The sequence below is a fragment of the Melozone crissalis genome, unplaced genomic scaffold (assembly GCF_028551555.1).
Source record: "Melozone crissalis strain CALT ecotype California unplaced genomic scaffold, PUWL_Pcris_2 ptg000231l_1, whole genome shotgun sequence".
NCBI classification, from domain to species: domain Eukaryota; kingdom Metazoa; phylum Chordata; class Aves; order Passeriformes; family Passerellidae; genus Melozone; species Melozone crissalis.
Window position 1 is genome coordinate 570159 of NW_026535993.1, and position 16063 is coordinate 586221.

Sequence of the window (16063 nt, forward strand, 5' to 3'; positions counted from 1 at the left end):
TGAGGTTCTGCAGTGCCACAATGGACCCATGGTTCCACCAGGCCTTGCTGTGTCACAATGGCCCCTTGGTTCCATGAGGTTTCTCAGGGTCACAATGGTCTCCTTGGATCCGCAGTATCACAATGGACCATTGGTCCAATGTGGCCCCAATGTGCCCAAATGGATTTTGGTTCCATGGGGTTCTGCTGTGTCACAATGGACCCTTTGTTCCATGAGTTTGCACAGTATCACAGCTGACTCCTTGGTTCTGTGAGGAACCACTGTCACCAACTCTCTGAAATATCAGAAAAAGGGTCCTGAACACTCATTTGCTATTTCAGAGAGTGTCATATATTCAGGACTGAGCTCTAGTGAGGGATAAATCCTAATCTTACTTGGACATGTAATTCTACCACTGTGTTGCCTATAAACAGTTAGTAAATGCCACTTAGAATTTACCCACTTCCATAAAACCCACCTCAAGATCCCAGATTCCCTCCTTGTTTTCTCTATCCCTGCACCCTTGAGCCAGATGTCTTCTTCTTTTCTTCCAACCATCCTTGCTGTGAAAGCGGCCCCTGCATGTCTTGTTCCTGTGCTGAAAGTTCCCAGGCAGGGTAAAAGTGGAATGAACCCTTTTGGTATCAGCCCCAGGCTTTGTGTGGGCAGACAGAGGCAGGCAGGAGGCAGAGCTGTCAGCAAAGGAAGGGGCCAGCCAGGTGGGGCAGCCGGGGGATGCCGACAGCCTGCAGGGACAGAGGCGCAGGGCAGGGACACCGTAGCACAGCCTGGGCTGCACAGGGCACAGGCATGTGCAGCAGCTGCAAGACAGCCCTGCCAGAGCCAACTTGGGCAGCACTTTGGCCATGGCTGCTGGGCCTGGGCCTGAGGCAGGAGCAGGAGACAAGTGACCCTTGCAGGCCTGGGGCCTCATTGCCTCCTTGTCCCTGCTCAGCAGCCTGGCAGGGGCCGCCCCATGCTCCTGCCCTTGCCATTGCACATCCCCACATGCCAGTGCCCATCCCGGCAAGAGCCCTGAGCAAGGAGGGAGGGACAGCATCTGCCTGGCCAGGGGCTGGGGCTCAGGCCTTGGCCCTTTGCATTCCTCAAACACATCCAGCTTTGCTGAGCACCAGAGACAACTTGGCCTTGTTTGTCCCCAGCTGTCATCACTGCCTCCAGTGTTCTGCTCTAACTGGAATCTAGGGACACCTTCTCAGTCATGTCCCTTAGTGGGACCCATTAAAACTTTAAGAAAATTTGGAGTCTAAATTTAAATTTGAGTTCTTGAGAAGTTTTTTGAAGACACTCTCTCAGGGACTGAGTCTGAGTCTGATGTAAACAACACAAAAGCCCTGTGAGAATCATTAAACTTTTCCTAGTCCACTTATGGAGAAAGATTTCAAAGAACTTGTAAAAAATACGCATTCCTATTTTAAAGGATGTATTTTATTTTATTTCTCTTTACATCAGAGGTGATTGCAGCATTCTGTGATTGATATTGACCCAGGGTCTCTCCTCAGCAGCTCTGGCCTGCTCACAGAAGCTGTGCCTGGAGCTCTGACCCAGTGTGGACAACCTTGCTCCACATTGCCCAGCCCCATCCTGTCTGTCCTCACTCCCCTGGGACCTGCTATGCTTGCAGAGCTGGCTGCACTCAGCCTAAGAGGGGTTTTCCCTTTTGGGGGATTTTTTGAAGCAATCTGAAACTCCTGAGTTTCCCCAGTGCAAACAGACACACTGCTCAGGTGTGTGCCAGCCCCAGGTGCCACCAAAGCCACTGCAGAGCTGCCCTGGGCCAGCTGTGAGGGTGGATCATCAGCCCAAGCTGCACTGGGCCACTGCAAGGGGCTGTGGCAATGGGCGCTGCACTGACCCAACTGCTGGGTTTGGCTGCCACGGCCACCGAGAGAAATTAAACTGTCCTTGGAAACACTGGGGAGGACTGGGACATACTGGGGAACACTGGGAAGGCTGTGGGAGACACTGGGACATACTGGGAGTGATACTGAGGAGGAGTGGGACAACCTGGGAATACGAGGAATACTGAGGGGGAATCTGGGTGGACTGGGATTGACTGTGGGGGTACACTGGGACATACTGGGAGTGATACTGGGGCAAACTAGGGACACTGGGGACATTGCGGGGAAGACTGGGGACACTGTGGCATCCTCTGGATGAAATTGAGGTGAACTGGAAGGGAGTGGGAATAAACTCAGGTGTATTGGGAGGGACTGGGCAGTACCGGGAGGGGCTGGAAGAGGGTGAATGGGCTGTTCCCGCCTCCACCACATCCCATTTGCCGAGGCTCTCGCAAATCACTGACCACAGCCAATCAGCACAAGGGACCCGGTTTTGGGGGTGGTGCCTAGATTGGCGCCTTTCCTTTTTGTCTACAACTCCCATCATGCCCCACGGCCCGATTGAGCCCAATTAGAGCCGGAATAACAACTCCCGTCATGCCCGACGCTCCACGGAACACCGGGATCCGCCCCCATCTGTTCCATAAGTGTCCCCCACACCTTCCAGGATGCCGCAGTGCCCCCTCAGCGCCCATTTGGGACCCCCCAAAAGCGTCCCTGGACCCTTGAGTGATCCCAACCCCACAGATGCCCGGTACAGCCACTTTTGGGAATTCATCCCCTCCCATCCCCGGCGGCCCCAGAGCCCCTCAGAACACAGTCCCGTGCCTAAAACTCCTGCCGTGCCCCGCGCTCTTAAGAACCTGGTTAGAGCTCCCCTAGCTCCCCCTAAGGGCTCTCGAACCATTTAAGTTCCACCGAGGACCTCAAGTCGCGGCTTGGACGCAAAAGTGTCCTCCAAGCGTCTTCCCGGACCCCCAAACATTGTGTTCGAGCCACTCTCGGGACTACAGCTCCCATCATGCTCCGCGGCGCAAGTCCAGCGTTATTCCAGCCGGGACTTCATCTCCCGTCATGCCCCGCGCCCCACCAAGAGCCATTGCAGCTGCGCCCAGAACTCCCGTGATGCTCCGTGGCCCCGTTAAACCGTATGATACCCGCGCTACAGGAGCTCTGAAGCATCAGAGCTTCCAGCCAGGCTGGTGTTCGCTGCATTTATGCACAAGAATCGGCCCGGGCACAGCAGGATCTGCTCATCCCGAGGGCTGCCCCGAGGCCCCACCTGGAGAGCTCCCAAACATTTCAGTCCCACAGTTAATTTCGAAGGTGACTAATTTTTGTTCATTTTGGAGCTGGTTCATTTTGAGGGCTCTTGACTGAGCTCAGTCACTTGGTTTCAAGTTGATGGCCTGTCTCAGACCAGTCTCTGCTCTGCTCTGTGTGGACAATGAGATGGGAGAGTCCTTGGGCCACCCAGGGGTCCAGTGACTTCGGTGCTCTGGTTGTCATCAACAGAGCTTTGTTTCACTGCTTCAGACCCTCCCTCTCCTCTTCTCCCCGGCATTTTAAATAATCCTATTTTCAAAGTCACCTGCTCTGCTCTTCATGTCTAAAAGCAAACCAAAAAACCTGAAAGGGAAAATACGTTTTTCTTAGACATAGCTTTATTTTAGACTTTATTAGAAAATACAGTCTTTATTGCATATATTTTTCTCATGTATCTTTCCTTAGCTGTGCATTTTGGTTTCAAAACAGAGTAACTTAATTACTTAATTAATCCGGCATTTGAGACTTGAAAAGTGAGTTTAATCTATTCCCTGCAGGCACCCAGGAGAATTTGTTGTCTTGAGGCTCCCTCTGTAACCAGTAGAGACAAGAGAACATTTGGAGGCTGGGTGCTCCCATCTGGCACACAAAGCAAAATTTACAAATCTCTCACTCTGCACTTGGGTTATTTGCTATCAATGGCAATGAAGGACTGCATGGGAACAGGTGCATTTTGGTGCAGACAGGAGACAGCTCAGGTTGTGACACTCTGTGTGGATCCATAATAAATTCCAGTCCTCATTTGGAGCACTCAAAAACCAAGTTATAATTGGTCCCTATTCTGCCCTCCCCACTCCTTTCCTGACGAGCCAGAGAGGGAAAAGCTGTGGAAGAAAGCAGAGGGTTGCAAAAGAGATACTTGGGATTGCTTATTTTGGAATCAACAGATCCTCAGGGACTCCTGTCCAAAGGCAAGTACTGAAAAGTAGAAACAAGGAACTTCAATGTACAGATTGGATGTAATTTCACAGTTTAGTGTTTGCGCTGTAGATGAGAGGTGTTTGGCACATGGGTGTGACAGATTTTGCAGTAGGTCTGAGTGAGCTGGGAATTTCCCACGAAAGGGGAGAAATAGCCAAGAACTCTTTAGAATCCTCTGTTCTGGTGAAAGAACTTTTTGGGGAGTGTTTGGAAAAGGTAGAAAGAACACAATAAACCCCTGGCGTCTCTACCTGAAATGGTAAACAGAACAATCAGGGTGTGAGAATTGTTTGGAGCACGATCTCTGTGCTCTATAGCAAGACTGCAGGAAAAGAAAAAAGCAGAGAAGGAAGGATAGAAATGTTTGTCCAGACTGTGAAATTTTCCCACTTGTTTCTGCCATGTTCCTGTCTCAGCAGGATGAGCTGGAATTCAGCATGGGACCAGAAAATGAAACAGCAGTTACTGAGTTCATCCTAGAGGGTTTTCCAGAGCTGGATCCAAGGCTGCAGGTATTTTTCTCTCTGGTCCTTCTGCTCATGTACCTGACAACAGTGATGGGGAATGCAACCATCATTTTCCTCGTGTGTGTGGATCACCACCTGCAAACCCCCATGTACTTTTTCATCAGCAACCTGGCCTTCCTGGAAATCTGGTTTACATCCTCCACAAGCATCAAACTGTGATGCTGAGTTCTGGTCAGAACACTCTCTCACTAAGCAGCTGCTTTGCCCAAAACTATTTCTATTTTGCTATGGGCTGCACAGAGTTCATGCTGCTCGTTGTCATGTCCTTTGACCGCTATGTTGCCATCTGCCAACCTTTGCTCTATGCTGCCATCACGAAGCCTCAGCTCTGTGTCTGCCTGGTTGTTGCTGCTTGGATCCTCAGCTTTGCCCTGCTGAGCTACCGGCTGCTCTTCCTCTCTGAGCTGTCCTTCTGTGGCTCCAAGATCCCCCATTTCTTTTGTGACAACTCCCCCTTGTTCAAACTGTCCTGCTCTGACACCAGCCTGCTCTGGAAAATAGACTCTGTCTTCATATCCTGTGTTGTGCTGGGTTCCTTGTGTTTGACTCTGGCATTTTACATCTGCATCCTTTTCTGTGTTCTGCATCTTCCAGCAGCCTCTGGGAGGAAGAAAGCTTTGACTGCGTGTTCTTCCCATCTCATCACCTTATCCGTTGCCTACGGGAGCTGCATTGCTCTCTACACACGTCCTGCAGAATCTGTTTCCTTGAGCACCAACAGAATTGTAGCTCTGCTGAATACAGTCCTGTACCCATTCTTAAACCCATTCATCTACAGCCTTCGGAACAAACCTGTGATCCTGGCCCTGAGCAAATCCATTGCAAGGGCAAGAACAAAGCTTTTCCCCTAACCATGGTGCATTTCTGGAAAGCCATCCCAAGAATCTGGTGTCAGCGGTTACACAATAGCAGTGCCTGTGAGTGCAGCCTCCAAACAGGGCTGCCTCAGGTCAAGAGATAAGAGACTCATCTGCACACCCAGACATGGCACCGACAATGGCAAGAGGAGAAACTCAGTTCATTCTCTGCCCTGGCTGCTCCCAGGACCATTTACTGGAGAGCCACCAGCTCATTAAGGGCCAATCTGCGTAACAGAGAAGAGTTCAGAAGAACAGCAGCAAGTGACAATCCAAATTACAGCTCCTGGGCGAAGGACATCTTGTCCAGCTCCTTCCCTGGGACAGCCAGCAGCCCCAGTGTCTAGGTTTGGAATCGCAAAGTCACTGAGAGCAGGTGGGGAAGACTGGGGGGAATTGGAAAGGGACCGGGAAGGAACTCAGGTGTATTGGGAGGGACTGGTCTGTACTGGGAGGGACAGGAGAGGGTGCATTGGCTGCTCCCGCCTCCACCGCCTCCCATTTGCCGAGGCTCCCGCCCATCACAGCCTGCAGCCATTCAGCGCCAGAGGCCGGGGCCTCGAGAGGGGTGCCTAGGGTAGGCGCCGTATTTTCTGGTTTTGCCTACAACGCCCATCATGCCCCGCGGGCCGATTGAGCCCAATTGCAGCCAAAACAACAACGCCCGTCATGCCCCGCGCTCCACAGAACCTCCAGGATCCCACAGTGCCCCCTCAGCGCCCATTCGGGACTCCCATAAGCACCCCCGAACCCCTGAGTGCTCCCACCCCCACAGATGGCCGGTACAGCCACTTCTGGGAATTCATCTCCTCTCGTCCCCCGCGGCCCCAGAGCCCCTCAGAACACAGTCCCGCGCCTAAAACTCCGGCCGCAACCCGCGCCCTAAAGAGCCTGGTTGGAGCTCTCCGAGCTTCTCCCAAGGGCTCCCGTGCCGTTTACGTTCCACCAGAAGATCTCAAGTCGGGGCTCGGACACAACGGTGTCCCCCAAGAGCCGTCCCGGACTCCCAAACATTTCGTTCCAACCGCTTCCAGGACTACAGCTCCCATCATGCTCCGCGGTGCACGACCAGCGCCATTCCAGCCGGGACTTCATCTCCTCTCATGCCCTGTGCCACACCGAGAGCCATTGCAGCTGCGCCCAGAACTCCCGTGATGCTCCGCGGCCCCGTTAAACCGTATGATACCCGCGCTTACAACTCCCATCACCCCCCGCACCCCAGACAGCCCCGTTCGAGGCCCCTAAGGGCCCGCCCGGATCCTGAAGGGCCCCAAATTCCCCTCCGTGACCTCCAAGGGTCCCCCTGGACCCCCAAGTGCTGCCCCGGACCCTGAACTGTCGCTCAGAATCCCTGAGTGCCCCTCCAAGTGCCCACCCGGCTTCCCCAAGTATCCTCCAGACCCTCAAGTTCTCTCTGAATTCCCTCCCCAGACCCAAAACTGCCCCAAATGTGCCCCAGAAGAAATGTCTCCGGGAACCTCGAAGTGCACTGCCCCCCCAACCCTGTCTGAGAAAAAGATGATAAAAAAGATGACAAAAAGACTACAAATATACCTAATTAACGTAAAGAGAAAGAAATAAATAGCCAATAGTAATTAATTAATTAATTCATGAAGGGAATTGTGTTACTTGGAACCAATGATGAATAATTTTCTTGGTTGCTAGAAATGTATCAAATTTTAATATAAATATACAAATTAGGTAATAAAAATATTGTCTAAGACTATCCTAAATAAAAATAATATAACTATAATTTTGTTATTAATGAATTTTATTTATAAGGAAAAATGCTTAAATTTTTCTTTTTTTTGGGATGTCAGTCCCAGGTGGGCGTTGTCAGACATGGTGAGACTGGGGGAGAGGAGCCGATTGTCCAAACAGGCTCAGCCTGCAAGGGGCTCATTCTTCTCCATGCCCAGACCTCCTAAGGAGACATTCAGCATCCAGATCACCTAGGGAATGCTTCTATCCCCTCTTCTCATAACTAAAAAATAAAAAAATTCTGATGTGATTAAAAAACCAAAAATCATGAGGTGCATTTTGACATCTTCCTCCTGAAGATAACTCCAAACTGACTCCAATCACTCTACAAGCCCTGGAGACTCAAAGACAATGGAAGGGAGACAAAGAGCTCCTGAGCGCTTTCTGTATTTTAATCAGCCCCACGCTGGATTTGGGGCTGGGTCCAGGAGCCTCAGGCACGCAGAGAAGGATGGAGAAGCTGCTGAAGGAGTCAGCAGCAAAACTGCAAGTGCCTTGGAGCATGGCTGGGCCCCAGTGAGGGCAGGGAGTGCCCAAGGCTGCCCAGGGCCTGGTGAGAGCACATCCTTGAGGGCAGGATTGCAGGGAGCCCAAGGCTGTGAGCAGGGAACTGCAATGCTGAGCAAGGCCTGGCTTGGCTGCAGGAAGCAGAAAGGCCAAGCCCTGAGCCCAGCCTGGGCCAGCAGGGCCTGTTCCTCACGGCTGCCTCGGGGCTCTTGGTGGGCCAGGGGGATGTGAGGGGCAGCAAGGACAAATGGCATCAACCTGCAGCCTCTGCCAGCCTCTGCAGGGAGGCTGAGGGAGAAGCAAAGTGCAGCCCCTGCCAGGAAAGTTCCTCCTGTGGGGCCTCCAGAGGCGCTGCCCAAGGCCAGGGCACAAAGGCCTGGGTGCCTGTGGCCCTGCCAGCCCTGCCCAGCCCTTGGCCATCTGTCCTGCAGGCTGTGCCCCCTGGGCGTGCTGCTCCTCTGCCCTGGCCGGCTGCACTCGCCCATCTCGCTGTGCCCCAGCATTTCTCACCCAGTGTTGCTGTGCCCACTCTGGGCTCCCTGCACCCAGTGCTGCCGGCTCCTGGCACACAGAGCCCGGCCATGGCCCAGCCTCACGCTGCCACACCTCCAGCACCAACATGCTGCCCTGCGAGGGACTTTGCTTTCTTCTCAGTACCAGGCTGAACCTTCCAAGGTGCTCTTTGGGGAGGTTTCCTGCAATTCCCACTGCCAAGGACAGCTCTGTCTCTTGCTGGTAACAAACAGAGAAGGGCTGGTGGGAGATGTGGTTGTCAGACGCTGTTTGGGGCACAGTGACCATGAATTTATTGATTTTTTAAACATTCTGAGAAAGGAGGGGCATCAAAGAATCTTGTACGTTGGAGTTACAGAGAGCAGACTTTGGCCTATTCAGGACTGGTTTGGGGAGTACGACCTCAGGTACTGATTTTTAAAATCAGCCCTTAAAAACATAGCAGCCCTTAAAAACAAACGTGTCCAGGAAGGATGGACACCTTTCAAGAAAGAAATTTTGAAGGAACAGAAGCATCCCAAAAGTGATATGCCAAGGAAAATGAGTGGTCTGGCTGGGTAGGGAGCAAATTAAATTATACCCCTTAAATGACAAAATCATTATGTAGCCAAATGCAGGACAGGCAGGCAACTCAAGAAATGTTTGAGGATGTTCCTAGTAATGCAGAAAGAAAACTGGAGAGGTGAAAGCTCAATTAGGACTTAACGTGGCCACTTCTGTGAAGGTTAATAAAAATGATTTTATAAATACATTAATGGCAAAAGGAGGGGTAAGGAAACCTCCATTCCTTGTTGGGGGGATATTGTTACCCATCATTTACCACCTGTCCTGGCTCAGCAGGGAGGTCCCAGAGGACTTGGGGTGCCAATGTGAGCCCATCCCCAAGAAGGGCTGGAAGGAGGAGCTGGGCAACTCCAGGTCTGTCAGCCTGACCTGAGTGCCCGGCAAGGTTATGGAACAGATCACCTTGAGTGCCATCCCAGGGCACCCACAGGATGGCCGAGGGATCAGAGCCAGCCAGTGTGGATTTCAATATCTGCACTGATGATCTGCATGAGGGGACTGAGTCCAGCATCAGCAAATTTGCAGATGACACCAAGCTGGGTGTGAGTGTGGATCTGCTGGAGGGTAGGAGGGCTCTGCAGAGGGACCTGGACAGGCTGGATCCAGGGCCCAACTCCAACAAGATGAGGTTGAACAAGACCAAGTGCCGGGTCCTGCACTTTGGCCACAACAACCCCTGCAGCGCTACAGGCTGGGGACAGAGTGGCTGTGATAGTGGAAACCTGGAAAAAGTTAAAGATAGAATCTAAAATGTTAGGCTTTGTGCTTTCCCAGATCAACTGCACCTGCGTAAGCAGTATGATAAATTATATAATTGTTAGATGTGATGATTGTTTAGTAATTAAATGTAATTATTATATAACCATAAGAAGAATAGTGAGAAACTATGTTGGAAATTCAGAGAGGGGCTAAATTTATGTATACAATAGAACAATATAAGTTTAATAATTAACATGAAAGTTATGTAACGATAGAGTATAAAACATGATCATTTCGGATGTATGGTCGGAGTCAGATTTGGGTTGAATATACCCCGATTCCCAGAGCTCTTAATAAAAAGCACCGCATATAATTGCTCCGTGCTTATGTGTTTTTGAACGCTAACAGCTGGACAGCAGCAAGCCAGAAAGGGACCTGGGGCACTGATGGACAGCAGGCTGGACATGAGCCAGCAGTGTGCCCAGGTGGGCAAGAAGGCCAATGGCTCCTGGCCTGGATCAGGAATGGTGTGGCCAGCAGGAGCAGAGCTGCGGTACTGCCCCTTACCTGCCCCCAGCTCTGCTCCAGACATTGCTGCTGCAGGTACAGAGAAAGGAAGAAAAGAGGGATTTCCAAGGAAAACTGCTGGGAGATCATTTAAAGCCACTGAGAGCACAGCTCCTTATTGACACTGTCTAGGGCTACAGCAATGATGGAGAGAAACCAAAAATCAGAAGTGGCATCAACAATTATTTTGTGGACAAGATTAATAGACTAAAACAAAAGTAAAAAAAATGCCTCAACCAAAAAAAAAAAGAACTATCAAAGATGACTTTTTTACAAGTGATTTGCAGAAACTGGCCAGCAATATAATGCTTCTGAAACCATCCAGTCATCAGTGTCCAGACTGCAGCCTTGAGCTCCTGGTTCCTCAGGCTGTAGATTAGGGGGCTCAGGGCTGGAGTCACCACTGAGTACAGAACTGACACTGCCAGATCCAGGGATCGGGAAGAGATGGAGGGGGGCTTCAGGTAGGCAAAAAAGCCAGTGCTGAGGAACAGGGAGACCACGGCCAGGTGAGGGAGGCAGGTGGAAAAGGCTTTGTGCCGTCCCTGCTCAGAGGGGATCCTCAGCACAGCCCTCAAAATCTGCACATAGGAGAAAACAATGAACACAAAACAGCCAAACAACAGAAAAGCACTAACCACAATAAGTCCAAGTTCCCTGAGGTAATGTGAGTGTGAGCAGGAGAGCTTGAGGATCTGGGGCACCTCACAGAAGAACTGGCCCAGGGCATTGCCATGGCACAGGGGCAGTGAAAACGTATTGGCTGTGTGCAACAGGGCATTGAGAAAGGCACTGGCCCAGGCAGCTGCTGCCATGTGGGCACAAGCTCTGCTGCCCAGGAGGGTCCCGTAGTGCAGGGGTTTGCAGATGGACACATAACGGTCATAGCACATGATGGTCAGGAGAGAAAACTCTGTTCCAATCAAGAAGACAAGCATAAATAGCTGAGCAGCACATCCTGAGTAGGAGATGTCTCTGGTGTCCCAGAGGGAATTGTGCATGGCTTTGGGGACAGTGGTGCAGATGGAGCCCAGGTCGCTGAGGGCCAGACTGAGCAGGAAGAAGAACATGGGCGTGTGCAGGTGGTGGCCACAGGCTACGGCGCTGATGATGAGGCCGTTGCCCAGGAGGGCAGCCAGGGAGATGCCCAGCAAGAGGCAGAAGTGCAGGAGCTGCAGCTGCCGCGTGTCTGCCAATGCCAGCAGGAGGAAGTGCCTGATGGAGCTGCTGTTGGACATTCCTTCACTCTGGGCATGGTGGACTGTTGAAACAAGATATTGACAACCGGAGACCAAGCTCTTGGAAACAATCCTATGGGGTTATTTTAGAAATTCCCTCAAAACTATTTCTCTTCCTGTGGGGAAGCTTCTGTCAATATTTTATTCTTGATCTTGGGTTTATGCTTCTGAGTTACTGATTCATCTTAACCACTGCTCTCAGCCTGAACCCCGTGGAAGGCCACAGGGAAAACAGGGCTCCCTCTGCCCCACTGCAGTCAGACCTGCTGGTCCCCACACAGGTGCCCTTTGCACATTCCACCTACCTGTAGTTCAGGGTGATCAAGCTTGAAAAATTAAGTCGAGTTTTTAAAGACTCCAGTTTAAAAGTAAATTTCTCTAAGCCCTTTACCCTCTCCCTGTGCAGCTGGACAAGATGGGATACCAAGGGTTTTTCTGGCTCTCTGCAGCCTGGAGCTGTGCCTACGGGGGAGCTGTTTCTCTCTATCCAAGCCTTGTCCCTGCCAATGCTGCCAGAGCCCAGCCCAGCCCTGGGGGCTCAGCTCTGCCCTGCAGACCCCTCCCAGCACAGGGAACTCCCCAGGGGCATCTCCCTGGCAGCAGGGCCTTAAGGGCAGGCCAGACAAACAGAGATGCTGCAAGCCAAGGAGCTGCTGCTGCTGTCTGTAGGGAGAGGAGGCTGAGAAGGCACTTTCTGAGGGTGATCTGAGGCCCATCTGCTGATGCCCAGGGTGACAGTGCAGGAGTCTCAGTGACACAGACAAAGCTGACAGCCCCTTTTCTCTTCCCTTGAGGAGAAAGCTGAGAGCAGCCCTGGCCATGCAGCACCATCTCCAGAGCAGGAGGAATCTGCCCTGATGGGGGTGGCTCCTTCCACCTCCACCTTCTCCCCTGCAGCGTCCATGGGGAGCTGCCAGGCAGGCTGAGAGCTGCCCCTGGCAGGTAGCCCATGCCCTGGGCTGGCCAAGAGCCGTGAGGGCTGCAGGAGCTGCTCTGCAGGACAGCCCTGGGCAGCCCTGGCTGCAGTCCCAGCTTCAGCACCTGCAGCCGTCCCTGGCAGCAGGAGCCGTCCTGCCCTGTCCCTCTGACGGTGCCCAGGGCAGCCCCGCTCTGCAGCACATCCTCCTCCTCCTGTTCCTGTGCCCCAGAGAAACTGGGAAGTCGTCCTGACACATCCCCCAGGCTGTGAGTTGTGCTGGCTTCAGGAGATCCCTCCAGGAGCACAGGGGACATTGCCATGCACAGGGCTGTGAAGATCTTTCCCCAAGTGAAGTCTCAGCTCAATGTCTTCCCAATCCTAATTGCCTTTAGCCTGTCTCTGCCTGGCTCCTGCCCTCAGTGCCTGCAGGCAGAGCCCTCAGCCGTGCTGGGCTGGGAGAGGAGCTGGCCCTGGGAAGAGCTGTTCCTTTAAAGCTCAGCAGCACAGACACAGCAGAATGACTTTAATGAGCCCCTCAGGGATTTGGTGTTGTTTACATCAGATCCAGTCCCTCAGAGAGTTTTCAAAAAACTTCTCAAGGATTGAAAGTTAAATTGAAACTCCAAAGTTTCTAAAAGTTTAATAAGTCTCTCTGAGAATGTGTCCCCTGGTTCCAGTTAGAGCAGAACACTGGAGGCAATGATGACAGCTGGGGACAAACAAGGCTAAGGTGTCTCTGGTGCTGAGCAAAGCTGGATGTGTTTGAGGAATGCCAAGGGCCAAGGGCTGAGCCCCAGCCCCTGGCCAGGCAGATGCTGTCCCTCCCTCCTTGCTCAGGGCTCTTGCCGGGATGGGCACTGGCATGTGGGGATGTGCAATGGCAAGGGCAGGAGCATGGGGCGGCCCCTGCCAGGCTGCTGAGCAGGGACAAGGAGGCAATGAGGCCCCAGGCCTGCAAGGGTCACTTGTCTCCTGCTCCTGCCTCAGGCCTAGGCCCAGCAGCCATGGCCAAAGTGCTGCCCAAGTTGGCTCTGGCAGGGCTGTCTTGCAGCTGCTGCACATGCCTGTGCCCTGTGCAGCCCAGGCTGGGCTACGGTGTCTCTGCCCTGCACCTGTTATAAATGAGAAGCTTGACTTGGCCAATATTCAAGCAGCAATCTGCGCGAGGGCGTTGACAGCCCTAAGTCCGGCTAGCTGAAAGGGTAAAGCGGCTGACGCCCCTGCGCATCTGAGGCCAGCCCCCCTTGGCGTCCTGGCCTCGGGCTGGGCTGGATTGCGGACTTGGGTTCGCGCTGGACGAGACGAGAGAGGAGGCGACCACTTGCTGGGGGTAAAACGTCGGTTTATTGAAGAGCCCACATGCAGCACAGGGCAAACCAACAGGTGGAAAACCCACAGCAAAATGGCCCCGAACACGGGGGGAGACAAAGTTTTACAGGGAAGGGGTGGAGACGGGAGGGGAAGCCCAGCTAACCAATAGGGGAACATGTGGGGAGGTACATAAGAAAACTGACACAAGAACTTATCCAATAAACATAGAACAAAGGAGGGGCCCTGGGACGCCAGCCAACTACGACCCCCAGAGAGAAGAATGTTCTCGAAAGCAGGGAGGAGTGGGGGGTGATTGACTGGGCCCAGGGAGGAGGAAAACTTTACTTATATGGTGGGATAAGGGAGGAGCAGTTATGTAACTTGGGAGATTGACAAATAACGGGGGCAGGGGTAACCGTGGTAACATAAGTGCCAAAGACACTGTGGCGGGAAAGCTGGAGGGGGAAGAACCGTCTTACAAAGAACAGGGGGGGAATAATACATAAAATGGGGGAACAAAACAAGAAACTTAAAAACACACTACAACATCTCCCCGTTTCTTAACAAATAAAATTAAATGAACAGAAAAGTCTATAATGAGCTTAAAACGCAGGGACCCGCGGCTGGTCTTGCCAAGTGCTTTGCAAAGTCCATCGGCCCATGGATGGCGGACAGGTGAAGTGGTGGGCCCCTCTCCATCAGCGGCTCTCACTGCCTCCGAAGAGAGGTTACAGATGCGGGATCGCTTTTTTCCATGGGACCGAGGTGTTACGCGCTCACACCCGGCACTGTCACTTTCTCAGGACCAGCTCGCGGATCAGGGGAGCAAAATTCAAAAGTAAATTGGGGAGATGTACTAAAAAGCAAAAAGGTAACAGTTAGACATAACATACTCACAAAAATGGTTCTTCCCCGAACAACCAATTTAAATAAAACATACGAGGGGTAAGAGCTGGAGCAGGGGGCGAATGGAAGGAAACGTGACATAGGAGGTCAAGGGGTGGAGGAGAAGCTGGAGGAGAGGGCTCTTCTGTAACTGGGGGGAGATCCGGAGAGAAAGACAAAGATTGATGGTGTGGTTTCCTCCGCCGACGCCAACAAGCTTGCCGGACCTGTGGTACTGCCTCCCTCTTGGTCCTCTGTTTCGGGACGAAGGGCCTGACCCACTTAGATGGAATCCACCTGGGGCCTGAGGGAGTGGACACGCAGGCATATCCCCTCCCCCAGGTCACCAGGTCAAAGGGGCCCTCCATCCGCCAGGTCTCCGGATCTTTTACAAGAACTGGTGGCCTGGCTTTAGGCTGCAGCTGCTGGTGACTGCCGAAATGCCGGACCACTGGAGGATTTTGGCTGTCAAAAGAGCAATTTAGAAAGTTAAGCGTGTACAATGCCCTTGACAGCCAGACGTGGGGGGTCTCCACCTTCATCGCCGGTTGTTGCCGGGATAAGATCTTCTTAAGGCTCTGGTGGGCCCTCTCCACCATGGCTTGGCCTGTCGGGGAATAGGGGATGCCAGTCTTATGGACTATTCCCCATTGCTGCAGGAAGCTCCGCAGCTCCTTGGAGGTATACGCAGGGCCGTTATCTGTTTTTAGGGCCCTAGGGATGCCCAAGACAGCGAATGCCTGAAGCAGATGCTTCTGGACATCAGCTGCCTTTTCACCTGTGTGGGCAGAAGCATAGATAGCCCCAGAGAAGGTATCAACAGAGACGTGGACGTAACATAATCGACCAAAAGATGGGATATGCGTCACGTCCATCTGCCACACTTCACAGCTCGCCAAACCTCGGGGATTGGCCCCCGAGGCCACAGTAGGCATCTGATCTTGTTGGCATTGGGGACATGTGGCCACTATCGCCTTGGCCTGATCCTGCGTCAGATTGAATTGCCGGACCAGGCCAGGCGCATTCTGATGGAAAAGTTGGTGACTGATCTTAGCCTGGCCGAACACGTCTGGGAGAGGGGCCTGCGTAACAGCAGCCGCGGCCAGAGAGTCGGCACGACGGTTGCCTTCCGCAATAAACCCGGGCAGATCAGTATGTGATCTCACATGCATAACATAAAAAGGGTGCTCGCGGTGGGAGACTAGCTTGACGAGCCTGTTAAGCAACTCAAATAATCTTTTGTTGGTGACCTCTTGAAGAACCGCAGACTCAGCTCGAGACACTACACCTGCGACATACGCAGAATCTGTAACCAAATTAAAAGGCCCAGGGAACCTCTGGAATGCCCTGACGACTGTGTCCAACTCAGCAACTTGTGGAGAGCCCTCCACAACAACAACATCAGTCTCCCACTGCTGAGTCTGAGGATCCTTCCAAGTCATCACTGACTTGTGGGATGCTCCAGACGCGTCGGTGAAAACTGTCAAGGCATCCAGCGGCTTCCTGCTCTGAACCTTTTTCAGCGATAATTTAAACTCTGAATTGAATAATTTGTGGGCCGGCCGATCTACTGCGATGCGCCCGGTGTAGCTGTCGAGTGCAAACTGAAGATATTCATTAGTTTGCA

General features: G+C 52.5%; 2 protein-coding genes across 2 annotated transcripts; one reads left to right on the forward strand and one right to left on the reverse strand.

The window, feature by feature from the left end:
• The first annotated feature begins 4525 nt into the window (after positions 1-4525).
• LOC128949435 (olfactory receptor 49-like) lies at positions 4526-5466 on the forward strand. Its single transcript, XM_054294296.1, is given in 2 exon segments — positions 4526-4769; positions 4772-5466. Coding segments are annotated over 2 exon segments (939 nt in total).
• A 4745-nt stretch (positions 5467-10211) lies between these two features.
• On the reverse strand, positions 10212-10940 carry LOC128949376 (olfactory receptor 14J1-like; the record flags this gene model as incomplete). Its single annotated transcript, XM_054294239.1, has 2 exons — positions 10212-10217; positions 10476-10940. Coding segments are annotated over 2 exons (471 nt in total), but the record flags the coding sequence as incomplete, so codon positions are not given.
• Positions 10941-16063: the final 5123 nt, after the last annotated feature.